The sequence below is a fragment of the Portunus trituberculatus genome, chromosome 26 (assembly GCF_017591435.1).
Source record: "Portunus trituberculatus isolate SZX2019 chromosome 26, ASM1759143v1, whole genome shotgun sequence".
Taxonomy (NCBI): domain Eukaryota; kingdom Metazoa; phylum Arthropoda; class Malacostraca; order Decapoda; family Portunidae; genus Portunus; species Portunus trituberculatus.
In genome coordinates this window covers 4190390-4208707 of record NC_059280.1, presented here as the reverse complement: position 1 = coordinate 4208707, position 18318 = coordinate 4190390, and the positions used below count along the sequence as shown (strand labels likewise).

At 41.3% G+C, this 18318-nt stretch overlaps 2 protein-coding genes across 3 annotated transcripts; one reads left to right on the top strand and one right to left on the bottom strand.

The window, feature by feature from the left end:
• The first annotated feature begins 2461 nt into the window (after nt 1-2461).
• LOC123509306 (mitochondrial import receptor subunit TOM22 homolog) lies at nt 2462-5242 on the top strand. Its single transcript, XM_045263530.1, has 4 exons — nt 2462-2899; nt 3304-3415; nt 4248-4375; nt 4774-5242. The coding sequence occupies exons 1-4, from the start codon at nt 2747-2749 to the stop codon at nt 4852-4854; spliced, it is 474 nt and encodes a 157-aa protein (XP_045119465.1). The 5' UTR covers nt 2462-2746; the 3' UTR covers nt 4855-5242.
• A 1673-nt stretch (nt 5243-6915) lies between these two features.
• On the bottom strand, nt 6916-10086 carry LOC123509305 (UPF0184 protein AAEL002161-like). 2 transcript variants are annotated; one of them, XM_045263528.1, is made up of 2 exons: nt 9649-9909; nt 6916-7862 (listed from the first exon to the last, which is right to left on the bottom strand). In XM_045263528.1, exons 1-2 carry the CDS (start codon nt 9749-9751, stop codon nt 7678-7680), a joined length of 288 nt encoding a protein of 95 aa, XP_045119463.1. In that variant the 5' UTR covers nt 9752-9909; the 3' UTR covers nt 6916-7677. The 2 variants fall into 2 exon arrangements, with proteins under 2 accessions (XP_045119463.1, XP_045119464.1); XM_045263529.1 differs by lacking the exon at nt 6916-7862 and adding an exon at nt 8491-9233 and having other exon boundaries at nt 9649-10086.
• Between the last annotated feature and the right edge of the window lie 8232 nt (nt 10087-18318).

The window sequence follows — 18318 nt, the reverse complement described above, 5'->3', positions numbered from 1 at the left end:
ATAATGATGATGATGATAATAATAATAATAATAATAATAATAATAATAATAATAATAATAATAATAATAACAATAATAATAATAATGATAAGAAGAAGAAAAAGAAGAAAGAAAAAGAAAGAAAAATTTTAATAATAATAATAATCATCATCATAATAATAACAATAATAATAATATGTTCTGTAATAAAGGTCAGGTGTTGTGTAGGTCTGGCCAGGGTGCCTCGTCGTTACTTGGCATTCGCAGTGGACATGAGAGGCACTGGTGAGCACAGTGGAGGCCCGTGGGGATGGAGTTAGTTCAACACAGTGCCTCCCTGCCTCTTCAGCCCAGTGTGCCAGTCATGCAGAGAGGAAACGGGGCAATAAGTCACTACCACCATCACCACCGGCTCCCGGCAAGGATGGCCTCACCCAATGTGTCCCCTGTGCCCTCGTGGTGGTGAAGGGAGAGAACACTAAGTCACACCTTTGTAACATATGTCAAGCTTCTTGCAAGGCAGCCAGTGTCGCCCTCGTGCCCCAAGGTGGTGCTACGTGTGTGTGTGTGTGTGTGTGTGAGGGATGGAATGGGTGGCTGCTGGTTCACTGGTCAACACACCATGATGGTCCGTGGGCCGGGGCAGTCCTTTCAGGTGATGTAGTACGCTGCGCACCTATATATGGGTGTCTAGAGGATCACTGTATGTATACGGTGTGAGTTGGCATGGTTTTGCTGAGTGTGTTACTGATAAGGACGCTGCCTCACGGGCCCTAAGGGTGCCTCTGACAGGGCCAGCAGAGGTGTCACTATGCAGCAAGTCATGGTGAAGGCTGCGTGGTACAAGTGTCAGGGTGGGTTAGGGAGTGTCTGCACAGCACCACAGCTCAGGGCTTGGTGTGAAGAGGCACTCCATAACGTGGCGCTTCTCTACATAATAAGGATGTATATTCTTTTTAGTTGGCAGTCAGCAAGGCAGCCCCATGTGGCCTTCAGTCTGCCTCCCACACACCGACTGTCTTGTGGTAAACAGATGTGTGATCTCATGCACACCTTGCCTTGCCTTGGCCTGGAGGATGGTGCCGTGGTGCCGTGGTGCCGTGGTGGTGCCACGGTGCACTCCACTGGACACAGTGTCACGTGTGTAGCTATGCACCTGACAGCTTGATGAGAAGGCAGACCGCTGCTCGCCGCCTTGCTTGTTGCGCCTCTGAGGCCCACACGGTGAGCCTGGCACTGACTAAGTATGCTGCACTGTGGCTCTGACCGCCCCACCTTAAAGGCGGCGTCACACTAGCACTTTTTCCGTCGTCTCAGGCGATTTCCGTCGTCTTTTTACTCTTCCGTCGTCTTGAGTCAGACGGAACGCATCGTTTTCGTCTAGCGCCAATTTTTAGTCAAAATAAAAACTATGGTTTCTAATCAACACTTTTATTAAAAAAAAATATATATATATATTTTATTGTTAAACGGAAGAATGTTATTATCATGACAAAAAATATAAATGAGTTGATGAAAATATATTTGTATACATATTTTTTTTCTTCTAGCCTAGCAATGAAAAGTTCCTCAGTTGTGTGTGTACATTTCCAGGGGAGTGCGAATGTGCGACGCTTTTGAATATTTCCAAGGCAACTTCCAAGTAGCTGGCCAAGATGAGCAGTGGACAAAACACACTGACGAATTTCTCATAGAGAGCATTAGAGGTCACCGTTGCCTTTGGGATCACAGAACAGCTGATTACATTATAAGGTGCAAAAAAGCCGCGGCTTGCTGGGGTGAATGAGGAGCCATGTTTGTTTACAATCGACAAGCGCGGCAAAGGCGGAAGCAAGCTTGTGTGTGACAGCCACCGTCTGCAAAAGTTGTCAATCGTCAGAAAATTGACGGAAAAGTGCTAGTTTGACGCCGCCTTAAGAGTAGCATTGCCCTTGGCCAGGTTTCCCTCTTATGAAAAGTGTATTATCTTGTTATCCTCTGTATTCATTGCACTGTCACAATGTCTCTCCTTTTGTGTCTGGAGGGAGGGGAGGGGGCAGGTTCCTTACCCCCTTCCATGTTGTAACCTTATCCAACAATAGATCCTTCCGTCTATGTATCAGTATCAGCGCATCTATCAGTGTGTTTCACTGTTTGATCTGCTGCAGTCTCTGACGAGACAGCCAGACGTTACCCTACGGAGCGAGCTCAGAGCTCATTATTTCTGATCTTGGGATAGGCCTGATACCAGGCACACACCACACACCGGGACAACAAGGTCACAACTCCTCGATTTACATCCCCTACCTGCTCACTGCTAGGTGAACAGGGGCTACACGTGAAAGGAGGCACACCCAAATATCTCCACCCGGCCGGGGAATCGAACCCCGGTCATCTGGCTTGTGAAGCCAGCGCTCTAACCACTGAGCTGGGATACAGAGCGTCGGGCGGACAATGCCAGAGAACAGGATCAAGACTCACTGAAGTCATAGTTACATAATCCTACTGAAACCCACACCGCCATTCATTACAGCCACTCACCACTAACTCAACACCAACAACCCGCTGACACTGAACACACAACACAACACACCACCACAGATAACACACCACCCACAAAACCACCAAATAAACCATAAAATACGGCAAAATAAACACTTCACAAGACCAAGACCAAGACACCTCCCAGACCCAGACCAAGACCCAGACCGGCCCAAACACACACACCACCACGCCGACCCACCTCTCATCCCAGCCTTGTGACCTCACCTGACCGCGCGTGACCTCAATGGCGACCCTGATCGAGCTTCCAGGTGGGGACAGCGGCGTGGCGAGCAGCGAGGTCACGCCGGAGAGCCAAGATGAGGCCAGGGTGTCGTCTGCTGACCTCACGCTGCCTCAGATCCCCTCCGCTGACTCCGCTGACCTGGATGAAGATGAGGTGAGCTGAGGGGGCTTTGGGAGGTCAAGGAGGGGGCGCTGGGGTGTTTTTTAGGAGGCAGTGGGGGGCGGTGGGTAGCTATAGGGGCCGTGGGGTGTTGTTGGGGGGCGCTGGGGTATTCTAGGGTGTATGTGGGAATTTCAGGGTGTATTTGGTAATTTTAGGGTATTTTGTATTCATTAAATTCATAAGATGGTCTGATCACACAAAAAACTCAAGGTAAAAATGTGTTCCAATACTGAAGGGGTTAAAATAGTGAAGACTGTGGCCATTAATCTTCTGCCCTCCATAGACCCTTCCTAATGTCAATAAAATAGTCCAATAGTACACAAATCTCAAGGTAAAAATGCATCCCAGTACTGAAGGGGTTAATACAGTGGTAGTGACAGCAGTATTCTTGGCAGGACCTGGATGAGAGTCTGCTGGAGAGAGTGTGGGGGCTCACCGAGATGTTCCCAGACCGCCTGCGATCCACCTGCTCTTCCACCATGTCCTCCTCACTCAGCCTCCTTAAAAGTGAGAGAGAAAGAGACTGCTTGTGTTATATAGAGAAAGTAAGAGTGGAGAGAGAGAGAGAGAGAGATAGTGTGTGTGTGTTGTATTTTTTCTCTTTTTTACAATACTTTAATACAATACAATAATCTAACCTAACTTTATCCAAACACAAACCAATCTGATTTTTTATTGAACGTAAGCTAATCTAACCTAACCATACTTGACTTCATCTAACCTAACCTAACCTCAACACACCTAACCTAACGTCACCTTCCCTCACCTCACCTCTGCCAGGCATGTAACCTAACCTAACCCAGAAAGAAATAAGGAAATCAATAAATAAGGCTAACCTCACCAAACCACACCTAACCTAGCTAATATATATGTGAAGTAATGAACCCTTTTTATGTAACCTAACCTAATCTAAGCTAACTCATTTTTATCTAACGTAACCTAACTCATTTGTTGTGTGTGTGTGTGTGTGTGTCTTATATATTAGATGAGTGAGAATGTTATACTCTTTTTCACCTACGCTAACTCATTTGTACCTAACCTAACCGAACCTATTTAATTTTAACCTAACCTAACTTACTTTTTACCTAACCTAACCTTTCCCAAACCTATCTTTTCCTCTCTCTCTCTCTCTCTCTCTCTCTCTCTCACTTAACCAAGCCTATTTTTTCACCTAACCTAACCAAACTTTCCTTTAAAAAAAACTAACCTATGCTAACTTTCCTATTTTTCCTAACCTAACAATTTTTACCTAATCTAATCCTAACCTATCCCTTTTCTTACCTATCCTAAATCAACCTAACCTAACCTAACCTGACCTGACCTGACCCTCCCTCCTCAGGCACCTATGAGCTGAGTCGCCAGGTGGTGTGGGTGGCAGTGAGTTCATCGGTCATCTTGTTTGCTCCAATCATGTTTGAGATGGAGAGACTTAACGTGGAGGAGATGATGAAGCAAGACAGGAACAGGGTGAGAGAGAGGGAGAGGGAGAGGGTGTGAGGGTGAGAGAGAGAGAGAGGGTGTGAGGGTGAGAGAGAGAGAGAGAGAGAGAGAGAGAGAGAGGGTGTGAGGGTGAGAGAGAGAGAGGGTGTGAGGGTGAGAGAGAGAGAGGGTGTGAGGGTGAGAGAGAGAGAGAGAGAGGGAGAGAGAGAGAGAGAGGGTGAGAGAGAGAGAGAGAGAGAGTGAGAGAGAGAGAGAGAGAGAGAGAGAGAGAGAGAGAGAGAGAGAGAGAGAGAGAGAGAGAGAGAGAGAGAGAGAGAGAGAGAGAGAGAGAGAGAGAGAGAGAGAGAGAGAGAGAGAGAGAGAGAGAGAGAGAGAGAGAGAGAGAGACCTAACCTAACCTAATATTTCTTCCACTCCCCCCACAGCTTGTATTCGGCCCTGGTTCTGCGGTGTCTGGTCCACCCTCCACCCCCGGCCTCATGCCCCCCCCTCCCCCTGCCCGCTAAAACACCACTGCCACCACCACCACCACTACTATTATCTATTGTACTGATGGTGTGATGAATGATAAAATGATGATGATGATGATGATAATAATGATGATGACAATGATAGTGAATATTAATAAGTGTGTATATATATTATTTGTTGTGTGTGTGTCTTTGTGTGGCATTATTATTGTTGTTATTACTATTATTATTATTATCATTGTTATTATCTGTCATTTTGATCTTATCTTTCATTAAAATGTTTCATGTATCTGCCATATACTACTACTACTACTACTATTACAATTTCCAGTTTGAATTAAGTAGGGAGGAGAGACAGACAGACAGACGGACAGATAGTGAATGTGCTTTGAAATTCTGTAAGATGAATAAAACATGTACTAGAGGCACTGTTTTGACTTTCCTAGTAGTAGTAGTAGTAGTAGTAGTAGTAGTAGTAGTAGTAGTCATGGAATTAATGTTTGAAGAGAGAGAATTAGCAGTAGAAATCAACAAAACACACAAACACACACACACACACGCATGCACACACACACACAGCCATGTTAGGAAATGCAAATATGGGAGAAATACAAACATCTTTCTAATTCCCCTTTTAATATATTCCCTACAGACACTCAGACAGACAGACACCCTATATATATATACACCATTGATAAACACTTGGCTTTTTCCTATCATGTAAGAGGGGAAGGCTGACTAAGGGCAACAGAGGAAGGCTGGCTAAGGGTAACAGGGGAAGGCTGGCTAAGGGTGACAGGGGAAGGCTAGCTAAGGGTGACATATAACATGAAAGAGGCCCATTTTTTATCACTTTCTGAAGACTACAATTCCAGGAGGCCTATTTTTTTTTTTTTTTCTATTATTCATTTCTTTGCCCTTGGTAGTTCTTCCTCTTATAAAAAAAAAAAAAAAAAAAGAGAATAGAAACAAAAGGAGAGAGAGAGAGGAAGAAAAACGTGATGAAAAAGAAAATAAGGAAGGAGAGAAATAAATAAATGAGAGAGAGAGAGAGAGAGAGGCAGGGACTAACATATTGAAAAACTAAACATTGTAAATCAGATAAATAAATAAATAAAAATTGAATACACCCAAAAAATTGATATTGAAGAAAAGAGAATTGTAAAAAGAAATACATTCATTAATAAAATAAATAAATAAGTAAATAGATAAAAATAAACAAGGTGAAATATAAATAAATGAATGAATAAAGAAATAAAGAAAAAATAAAGCTAACCCAAATAATGTGAATAATTAACAATATATGAAAAATTGAAAGAAAAAAAGAAAAGTTGAAAGAAACAAAGAAAAGAAAGAAGGAATAGAAAGAGAAAAAAATAGAAAGAAAACAATTAAAAGAAAAATAGAAAGCAAAAAAAAAAAAAAGAAAAGATGAAAGAAACAAAGAAAAGAAAGGAAGGAATAGAAAGAGAAAGAAAAAAATTGAAAGAAAAAAAGAAGATAAAAAAAAGGAAGGAATAGAAAGAGAGAAAAAATAGAAAGAAAAATAAAAAGAAAAAAAGAAAAGATGAAAAAACAAAGAAACAATAACAATAATAATAATAATAATAATAATAATGACAATAATAATAGCATCTAAGTTGCATTTCCCTCATTCTGGTGACTATTTGGTGATTTGATACAGCTTCAGAAACTCATGTCGGGGTTTAGAATAGTGAAGACTGTGGCCATTAATCTCTCCCCTCCATAGACCCTTCCTAATGTCAATAAAATGGTCTAATGGTACACAAAACTCATGGTAAAAATGTGTCCCAGTACTGAAGGGGTTAAAATAGTGAAGACTGTGGCCATTAATCTTCTGCCCTCCATACACCCTTCCTAATGTCAATAAAATGGTCTAATGGTATACAAATCTCAAGGTTAAAATGTGCCCCAGTGCTTCATGATGCAAAATATATAAATAAATGAATAAATTGATGCCTCCTAATTAAACCATAATAAAAGATAAGAAATTACAAAATGCAAAAAAAAAAATGAATTTGATGATACAAAACAAATCAATTAATCAACAAATATTTGAAAGTAATAACAATAACATTTCTTTGATTTATTTTATTCTTTTCCTTTTTCATTTTCTTGTTACAGTTTTGTGGCGCCATTTCCTCATTTTCTTCTGTTCCTTTGCAAAGTTTATTAATTCTTGTTTGTGACATCTCCCTTTTCTTTTTTCTATTTTATTCAACATTTATTCTTTCTTTTCCTTCTTGTTTTTCATTTTGTGGTGCCATTCTGTCATTTTCTTTCTTCTGTTCCTTTGCAAAGTATATTAATTCTTGTTTGTGTCTTCCCTCTCTTCTTTTTCTATTTTATTTCCTAACTTTTTCATCCTTTTCCTCTTTTCTTGTTTCAATTTTGTGGTGTCCTATTTTGTCACTTTCTTTCTTCTCTTCCTTTGTAGAGTAAATTAATTCTTGTTTGTGATGCCTCCCTCTCTTCTTTTCTTTCCTTTTTTCCTTCTCTTGGCACAAAATGTAGTAATTCATTCTTAAACTTAACTTTGTACACACACACACATACACACACACACACACTACTTTTCTATTCCTAGGCCACTAAAGGTCCCAAAAATAATATCAACATACATATATACACATAAAGAAATAACTATATATATTTAAACCTTTTGGAATGTAATTTTTCTTCTTAATGCTGCTACTACTACTACTACTGCTGCTATAAACAATTCAGTAGTAGTAGTAGTAGTAGTAGTGCAGAAGAGAAGAGAAGAGAAAGAGGAAGAGAGAGACAGAGTGACAGACAGAGAGAAAAAAAATAATAACACACACACAGACACACACACTACTGCATTTTCTTCCCCTTCATCTCCTCCGCCTCTGCCACTGCTGCTGCCGCCGCCGCCTCCCTGGTGCAGCGGTTCTCCTCCAGAATGAGGCGCAGTCTGGAGTTGATGGAGTCGTTGCGCTGCTCCAGAGTGTCCAGGGCAGAGCTGAGGGCATCCAGCTCAGCGTCCAGCTTCAGGAACTCTGTGGGGGGGTAGTCATGGTGGTGGTGGTAGTATGTATAGTAGTAGTAGTAGTAGTAGTAGTAGTAGTAGTAGTAGTAGTAGTAGTAGTAGTAGTAGTAGTAGTAGTAGTAGTAGTAGTAGTAGTAGTAGTAGTACAGGTTGGACATCCCAAATCCGAAATTTCATAATCTAGCAAATCTTATCCAGCATAATTTTAATTTGCAGGAATAAGTTAAATGTTCCAGAATCATGTAAATTAAAGTTACTTTCCTTTAGTATATGTGTTCTGTATTGTTTTGCATGCATATTTACTTGTACAGCTGACATACATTGTATTAAAACAATGTTAGTTATAATACAGACTGATTAACACTATACAGGCTGTTTTAGGATGCTTACTAAGGACCACCTGCAGTCTGCAATTTTCTGTAATCCAACAAGTCTCAGGTCTGGCAGTTGCCGGATTTTGTGAGGTTCAACCTGTAGTAGTGCTGTATAGTCCATCTGCCCCAGTGACACTGTGCCACAAGTCCACTGGCCGGCCAGAAGCTGTGGTGAATGAACTTCCTAGGTAGTTGATGCACCACAGCTGCTCATTACTGAGTTGTTGTGCCAAACTCACTTCTCAAAGTTTGAAAACCTTTAGGCATCATGACAAACAAACTCACAATTAAAAAAAGAATATTATACATTGCATGTAATAATAGTTTTAATATTTGTAAATGCATCTGCACTGCATACTAGTCATGAAAACCTCTTTACTGCAGAGTCAGCATACTGAGTTCCTGTGACCCAAATCCTTCTTAAAGGAACTCAGTTTGTGAGGTACAATTATCAGACACATAGGATGTACTAATAATAGTTTTACTAATATAATAAAAGTATTCATTGTATATTCATGTCATGAAAACCTATTTATTGCATCAAATACAGTATTTTCAACATAAAAGAAGACAAAACAGGATGAAAAGACTAGAACGCTACAATACAGGAACACTGGACACTGCACTGGCCACAATCTGTGTCAGTGTACGTAGGCATCCCACCAATGCTGCAAACAGGCCAGGAGTGTCCTATAGGATTTTCTCTGGATGTGCTTCATTTTCCTGTCTGACACTAACTGAAGTGTCCTGCCAATGTCAACATCAATATCTGAACTGTTAACCAACACTGTTTGTAGAGAATTGTTCAAATTGGCTGAAATTATTCGTTCACCCAATGATCTGAACTGAATAGGGTTGACTTATAGTGTGTAGTATTGGTGTGAGAGTTGTGGCGCAGTGACTTGGTTGTGGGGCACACTGGGACACTTCAACTTCCCAAAGAGTAGATGTGCCACAACTTACAGGGCGAGTGGACTTTGGGCACACCGTGGGGGGGGGCGATGGACCTGCCACCAGTAGCACAAGTAGTAATAATGGCAAAGAACTATAGAATAAACACTGGCAAAGAGCAAATGGCCAAATCCAACACTAAGAAATTATCTATAAACAAAAGACTAGAGACATAACGGAAATGTTGAGGTTTGAGCCCACACACTACACGTCACTACACACATTCTCAAGGTCCACATCACACTTGTACCACCATTTCTAACCCCACTTTGCCCTATCGGAAATCAATGATACAGTTAGGTTAGGTTTCCCAGGAGGTCCCCAAGCTCGTTAGACGTAGGGAAAAGAAATATAAGACAGGGTATATTGGTTCAAACTGCAAATTTACCGCCATAACTACCAACAACAACAACAACAATACTCAAACGGAAATAGAAACAAATTTACCTAAAAAAAACATCGACAAATTACCTTCTACATCTCCAATATCTTCCTCTTCCTCTTCCGCCTCTCCTCCCTCCTCCATGTTCTCCTCCTCCTCCCCCACTGGTCCATTGCCAACCTCGGCTTTCATGTCACCCACAAAGGAGGCCTGGAAGTGGCTGAGAATGGCTGGGAATGGCTGAAAATTCTGAGGTTTGTTTACTTGTGTTGGTGTTCTTCCTCCTCCTCTTGTGGCGCGTCATATGATTCCACAGCGTTCGAGTGTGACGCGTCTTCATATTCACTCTGCTTCCTATTTGCTGATTTCATGCACCTCCAGAACCTCAAGTGGTGATTAAAATAGTGAAGACTGTGGCCATTAATCTTCTCACCTCCATACGTCCTTCCTAATGTCAATAAAATCATCAAAATGGTCTAATTGTACACAAACCTCAAGGTAAAAAAAATGTGTCCAAGTTTGAATGGATGTTTGGATCAAGGAGGTTAGGTTACAAGGCGGCGGCGTGACGTCACAAAGGTGAAGGGGGCGCGTTATTGGTCCGCTGCTGCCCCTATAACGCCCCCCCTTAGTCCCCTTACACCAAAAACATTGCCAGCCGCCCATTGGAAATCCATGGGGACGCCCGAGTTACGCTCCTTATTGTTAGTGTTACGTCCATGTTTGGAGGCTGCCCACCAGACATGTCACCTTAACAGACTCGCAATAGTCGTGGCGTACTGTGCCACCAACACTGACACGGCAACTCTACACACAAATGAGATAATACAGTGTTTTCCAGCTCCGGTGGACTTGTGAGAAGCTGTCTCTGCGCCAAACCTATCACTGAACAAGGTCATGTACACATGTGAATGTATACATGTGCATGTGTAGATGTACACATGTGCATTTAAATGAAGGATAAGTAAACTGTATCAGCTGGCTGAAACGGCCTGAAGGTGGATTTTTATTGGTATAGGAGTTAAAAAACATCTCTCTCTCTCTCTCTCTCTCTCTCTCTCTCTCTCTCTCTCTCTAAGATATACCTATGCATTAATTAATATTCTCCTCGCTCTCTCTCTCTGATATATATATATATATATATATATATATATATATATATATATATATATATATATTAATTAATTAATATTCTCTCTCTTTGTAGTTTATATTTAGAGTGCTGTGTGATCATGTCACTGAGCGGTGGAAAAACATCATGCAGTCACTGAAATTTTGCTTCACTATTTAATTTTGTTCCTTGTCATGCATTAAACGAGAAAAAGTAATCTTTTTGCCGTAATTTCTCTCGGAAACGTCCTGCTGTATTTGTTGCAATATTGTAGCTATTTCGGACAAACACCGTTAATAACAGGTCTACCTGACATACTGCATCCCTTTCTATATTTTATCGCTATTTTCATGGTAACTGTTCTACTGATCTTGCTAACTGCATGCCTCCCCTCCTCCTGCGGCCACGCTGCCAAGGCTTTCTTCTTCCTCTCATCCCTATTCTGTCCAACTCCCTAATGCAAGAGTTAACCAGTACTCTCAATCATTCATCCCTTTCACTGGTAAACTCTGGAACTCCCTCCCTGCATCTGTATTTCCGAATTCCTAAAACTTGTCTTCTTTTAAGAGGGAGGTATCGAGGCATTTGCTTCCCTAATTCTGGCTGACGGTTTTGGCACTTTTTGTACTCTTTGGAGAGCCAGCGCTCAAGTGGGCCTTTTTCTAACTTTCTTCTTTTTGCCCTTGGCTGGCCCTCTTCCCTACGTAAAAAAAAAAAAAAAATAACAAACTATAATGTGGTTTACATAAGTCAAACCATCAGTTCTTTCTTAGTTTTCCTCTAGTAATGAAAAAGAAAGCTGCAGTTTGCCATTGCTTAACACGGGAGAGGCCAATGGGGAGCTTGTGAAGCCTCTCCCTCCCGGGCATAGTGTCCGTAGTGAAACACATTCACAAATTCTTCCACACATTATTTTTTCTCTCTACTCGAGAATTCCACGTGAATACAAATATGCTCAACTACTATGTGTTTAAGTGTACGCCTTGTATGTATGATAATATTAACAAATAGAATCATATGTATGTTATAAAAAAAAATAGCATGGAAAACTTCCACTTGACATCGCTTCTATGGATGGCTAATAAATTTTAGAACTGCATATTTCGTCATAATATATATCCTGTCACTAATGAAAACGCTAAAGGAACTTGACGAGATGAGGTACGCCTATAGGAAGAAAGCAAGACTTCAGAAATATAAAAATATAAATTCACAAATGGCATTTGTAAATAAACTTTATAAAGTGCATCACCATGCGGGAGCGGAAGTTGCCAGTTGTCGCCACATGGAATAATACAGAACCAAAACAATCTCAGGAGTACTGAGAGTTAGCGTTTTCATTAGTGACAGGATATATATTATGACGAAATATGCAGTTCTAAAATTTATTAGCCATCCATAGAAGCGATGTCAAGTGGAAGTTTTCCATGCTATTTTTTTTTATAACATACATATGATTCTATTTGTTAATATTATCATACATACAAGGCGTACACTTAAACACATAGTAGTTGAGCATATTTGTATTCACGTGGAATTCTCGAGTAGAGAGAAAAAATAATGTGTGGAAGAATTTGTGAAGGTGCTTCACCACGGACACTATGCCCGCGAAACCTGGTAGGTTCGAATCTTCAAAGTAGCCCATTGTTAATGTTTTGGGTGGAAGTTGTATGAATCGTCTCTATCTTCCTTTCCTTCTTCTATATCTATTTCTAATATTGCATGGTCACTCTTTCCCAATGGGCACTTATATCTTATATCATCATTCATTTGTATACCTCTTGTAAAAACTAGGTCCAATCTTGCCGGCTCGTCGTTTCCTCTGAATCTTGTGCATTCCTTTACTCTCTGGTTCATCATATTGTCTATCATTAAGTTCAGGAATCTTTCTCCCCAGGCTTCTTCCCCCATACCACTTTCATAATTTTCCCAGTCCACTTCTTTACAGTTGAAATCTCCTACTAATATCACTTTTCTCCTTTCTTTAACAATTCTCGTTAGACTCCTTATTGTGTCATCTATTCATGACCAATCAAGAATTTGATTGGTCCATGAATTTGTTTTTGGTGGCACATATGTTACAATGATTGTTAACTTTTTTATTAATATGCATCTTAATATATACTACAATACTTCTGCTTTTCCTTCCCCACATTCCACTTGGTTCATCATTATCTCCTTCCTTAACATAATCATGACTCCTCCTCCTCCTTTACCCACTCTGTGTGTGTGTGTTTCGTCTTGAAGGGCACATTGAGCAAGGCGGTCTGCCTTTTCATTTAGCAAGATACCCACATGAGAGGGTATCCAGGTGAAATGCACCGTGGCACCAGCACTTTCTAGGGCGTGGATGAAATGAAGACACTTATTAACTAGATCATAGTCTGGGGGGGAGGTACGTAGATTGAAGACTGACTATCATCAAAGAAATACATTCTTATGGAGAAGTGCCACAATATGGAGTGCCTCCAGAATCCTCTAATGCAGGGGTTCTCAACCTTTTTATCGTTAAGAACCCCCTGAGTTATAAGACCATCTACCAGTACCCCCAGTATTGTCACATGGATCATGGAACTCAATATGCAATGGCACTGCAAAGGATTTTATTAGATCAGCTATCTAAGTACCCCTGGAAATCTTATGAACCCCCTGTGGTTTCGCGCTGTCAGGATGGCCACTGTCCATGAGCTAACATCATTAGGTCTCTATGACGCTGAAGACGTCTATGCAGAACGGTTTGGTTGGCAATAGACAATCTCATTATCAGACTTTGATTTCTAAGTTATGAAAATAATCTCATTTACGGGGCTTCATAGGTTCATGGTGTCTTGTAGTCTACTTACTAACCTAGAAGGAAAGAAAATATCATACTAACTTCGAGCTATCAATTGAGGAAGAAGCAATTTTTGTCCCAGGAATAGAGCAAGATGGTATATAAAAAAAACACAATGCATAGTTATAACCTAACTCTACTATTATAGCTTTTTTTGTCGTAGATACATGTTTAGAAATACTTTACCTATCTTGATATCTCCTTACGTGACAAAAGAATATCCAAAAATATACGATATGCAGTTGACCATCTTTTCTGTGAAATATTACGATATCTGTTGAATCTGGCAACTTCAACGGGAGTTTGGGTCCTCTCCTAGTGTTTCCTTATGATTGTGATCAGGGAAATAAAGAAAACTAAGTTTGCTTTTTTCTAAGAGCATGAAATAGAAAAATTTATGTTTACAAGTGGCAGTTTATGTATAAGACACGCAAACCTGTGTGCACTCATCCACTCTATCCAGAAGCTTAACTAATTTTCAAAAGTTCCCCAGTAGCTACACAACTACCATTGGTCTACTGTTTCTATCCAGTTACCTACAAACACGTACACATTCACGGCAGCAACATGCAAAGTACACTAAATACTCCGGAGCAAAGCTGCCTCACCTTGTTTCATTAATCAGCTAACTCTTGCACACTTTCACACCAAAGCTATTTTTCATTTACCATCGACGATTTTATATTCGAATCAAAATTAAAACGACGATTGAGAACTTTCGGCCTAAAGATGTTTGAGGGCCGTGACGGCCTTGGGCGCCGCACGGGGGAAGGAGGTGGCCGTCGGGTCCGGCCTGGGGCCCAAGGCAGGAACTGGCTGCAGGTCCTGCTTTTCCTTGGTGGCCTCAAGCTTCACTACTAGTCGTCCACTTGCAGCGCATCACACTAGGCAAGGGTCGCCATAAGCAAGAGATCAATGTCTACCACTCACCGGATGGTGCCGTGAGGGGCCCTAAAGGGGTGATAAGGGCTCCTTGCATAGAATATGATGGTGAGTGGTGTGTACGGGACCTCTGCTTATAATGACACCGGGCTGAACAACTCGCCATGAACGAGGGCACGCTATGTGCCATGAGCCAGGCACTGACAGTACCAGGGGTCCTTTACGTTAGGTTAGGTTAGGTTAGGTTAGGTTAGGTAAAAAGGACTCACTTCATGACAGCGTTTGGGGAGTGGTGTGTGGCGGGTCATTGCTCATGGCGACCTGTGTGAGGCATTGCAAGGTTGCATCGTCACTGCTCTCATAACCACGGGACTGGGGTTGACCCTTTCTGGGTAAAAAGTTTCGTCCCAGTACCTGTGTAGGTAATAATACTTTGGATCGTTTCGCCATCGCCATCGCCGCACCGTTAGCCTCGATAAACGGATCGTTATCCTCAACAAACACATCTGTACCGTGGACACTGGAATCGCAACCTGTCGTGGAATCCCATTGTTAGCGTGGACTCATTTTCCTTCGCGGCTTCAAGCTCACTGATTGTTGTCAACTTGCAGCGCCTCATACTAGGCAAGGCGTCGCCTTAAGCAGGGTGCCGTGTCTACCGTCCATCAGATGATGCCGTGAGGGGCCTTTAAGGGGTGATAAGGGCTCCTTGCATAGAGTCTGGTGGTGAGTGGTGTGTACAGGACCTCTGCTTATAATGACATCGGGCTGAACAACTCGCCATGAACGAGGGCACGCTGTGCGCCATGAGCCAGGCACTGACCGTACCAGTGGTCCTTTACGGGGTGAAAAGGACTCACTGACAGTGTTTGGGGAGTGGAGTGTGGCGGGTTATGCTCATGGCTACCCGTGTGAGGCGCAGTAAGGTGGCAGCGTCACTCTCCTCGCACTCACGGGTCTGGGGTGAACTCTTACGGGGTGAAAGGGTTCGCCCCAGTACCTGTGTAGGCAAGTGAACTTCAATTGCGTCGCAGTGAGGTGGCAGCGCCACTCTCCTCGCACCTAAGGGTGTGGGGTGGACCCTTACGGGGTGAAAGGGTTCATCCCAGTACCTGTGTAGGCAAGTGGACTTCAATTGCAGCGCAGGAAGGTGGCAGCGTCACTTTACTCGCACTCAAGGGTGTTGGGTGGATCCTTACGGGGTGAAAGGGTTCGTCCCAGTACCTGTGTAGGCAAGTGGACTTCAATATTGTGTCTTGAAATCGCATCGTGAGGACTGGAACCGCATCGACATCGTGGAAACCCGCATCGTTCCCGTGGAAACTGGAATTGCATCTTGATCGTGGAAACTCGCATTATTATCTTGGAAACTGGAAGGGCATCTTTATCATGGAAAGGCATCGTCATTTTGGAAACTTGCATCGCTATCGAGGAAACTGGAATGCCATTGTTATCTTGGAAACTCGGAGCGCTATCGAGGAATCTGGAATCAAATCTTATCGTACACACTGTTATCGTGGAAGCTCTCGTGATCGTCGTTCGTTTCGTTATCTCTGAATTACTTAATTAGTCTTGGTATTATTATTAGCTTCCATAATAATAGAGATGTTGGTCATTTTATCTTATCTTTTTACTGTATTTTTTTCAGGGTACAGTTTAGTGTTCTTCAACCTTTTCTAAATTCGTGCACCTTTTCGAGAAGCAAGGAGGACTATAAAAGAAATGCATCAATATTCGTAATTTTCCCTACTTTAAGACTGAAAATCGATAGATAACATTATTGAATATCTACCTGAAGCTACAGTTTTTTAGTCCTAAACAGTCGCTATATAGAGCGAAATGTACTAAAACAAAATGCCACATCTCAAACACATTAGGCCCGTGTTCCGTCGGAGTGTAATATATTACTATTGTGAATAAATCGCAATACTTTGATTAATATCAATAGGAGAGGACCCAAACTGTCACAATTTCAGTGTTCGCAGGAGAGAGTCAGTATCGTCTCGCGGTACAGAGTAATCGTCTCTAAACACTGTATTATGATGTATCTATTGATTTGCCAGGGTTTTACTCCTACCAGTATTTTTCTGTTCTTATTCTACCATGGTATTTCTTTATAGTTACTTGAGTTTATACGACTGACATCATAATATAGAGCAAAACATAATTGTCTGGTGTACCAAGATCTTTCATTTCTAGAGACTTGAAGACAGCACGGAACCTTAACACACATTTCACCTCGCTTCTGCACAGGTTAATTCTTCTTCTTCTCAACCTTTTAATGTGATGTACCCTCGAAGTCTTTCAGTATTGATCACGTACCCTTACCCACAATGCAGCGTCAGGAAGGGTAACAATAAATGCATGGTTTATTGACTTAGTTTATTAAGTTTAAATTGTGTTATATATGTGGAGCAGACACAATTTTTAATTAATATTAGTATGTTTCTATGAGGTAGTGTCGATAGGAACTGGTACCTCACAGGGAGACACTATATGTGACTAACATGCAATGCATTTACCAAAAAGAAACTATATCAGACAATTTTCGATCATTATGGCAGTGAACTAGTGTTGCTTGCAGCTAGTTGCAACTTGTAACTAGTAACAGTGATAAATAAGTCACTGTGTGTGTGAATAACATATAAGATAAGAAATCGGAGCAAATATTATAGGTTTGCAAGGTTGTGTGGCAACTGTAATCCAAGAGAGCTTCCTCTCAAGTGATATAACTCCAAGAGTTTCCTTGTTAACGTGTCCTGGTTCTAGTGAAGGACACATTGTATACTACAAACGAATTTGCTGCTATTTAAAACTGAAGCATTTTGAGAAACCCGCCACGTACCCCAAAAATTCCTCTCACGTACCCCTGGGGGTACGCGTACCCCAGGTTGAGAACCCCTGCTCTAATGGAAGATGTGTGCAGGGAGCCACCTGGAAACCTCAGTATATTTACCTAGTTGTAGTTCTACAGGGCCTGGGCTTTATGCTGGTGTGGCCCCGTCTCCATACCTACACTTATCCAATTTTTCTTTAAAACTATGCACACTCGTTGCTGACACCACTAACTCAAACTGTTCCAAGTCTCAACACATCTTTGCGAGAAACTATATTTTTTAACATCTTCCCTTCCTCAGTTTCTTGCTATGCGATCTTGTGCTTCTAGTGTCATATTCTTCTCTCAGGATAAGTTTCTCATTATCCACTTGATCCATTCCGTTTAATCGATTTATAAACTTGTATCAGATCCCCTCTCTCTCTCTCTCTCTTCTCTGTTCCAGGGTTGGTAGATCCATTGCCTTTAGTCTCTCCTCATATGTCATCCCTTCAAATTGTGGTACCATTCTTGTAGCCATTTTTTGTAGTCTCTCCAATTTCCTTAGGTGTTTCTTGTTTTTTTTTTGTGTGTGTGTGTGTGTGTGTGTGTGTGTGTGTGTGTGTGTGTGTATATATATATATATATATATATATATATATATATATATATATATATATATATATATATATATATATATATACACACACACACACACACACAGGTAACTCGATGTACGCGATATATGCGTTTCAAGAGGCATCGCATATGTCAAAATTTGCGTAAAACAAACAAGTAATTCTCATAAGAAACAATAGATAATAGGGGGTATGCGGGATGTGCTCCAGAAAAATTTGTACAAAATACTCTATTTATTTGGCTAAATTAACATGTTTTTATTATTTACCATTCTAAATACCAGAAGTGTGTTTAAAGTAAAGGGAAAAGCAAGAAATAATAAGAGAAAGCAAAAAATAATAAGAGAAAACAACAAAAAGAATACGTCAACACAACACTCACTGTGTCACTGCCTTCACCACTCACACCAGTCAGTCACCATCTTCCTCTGACCTTTTCCACTTTATCATGTCCTTAGAGGTCACGCGGATTAAGGCGCC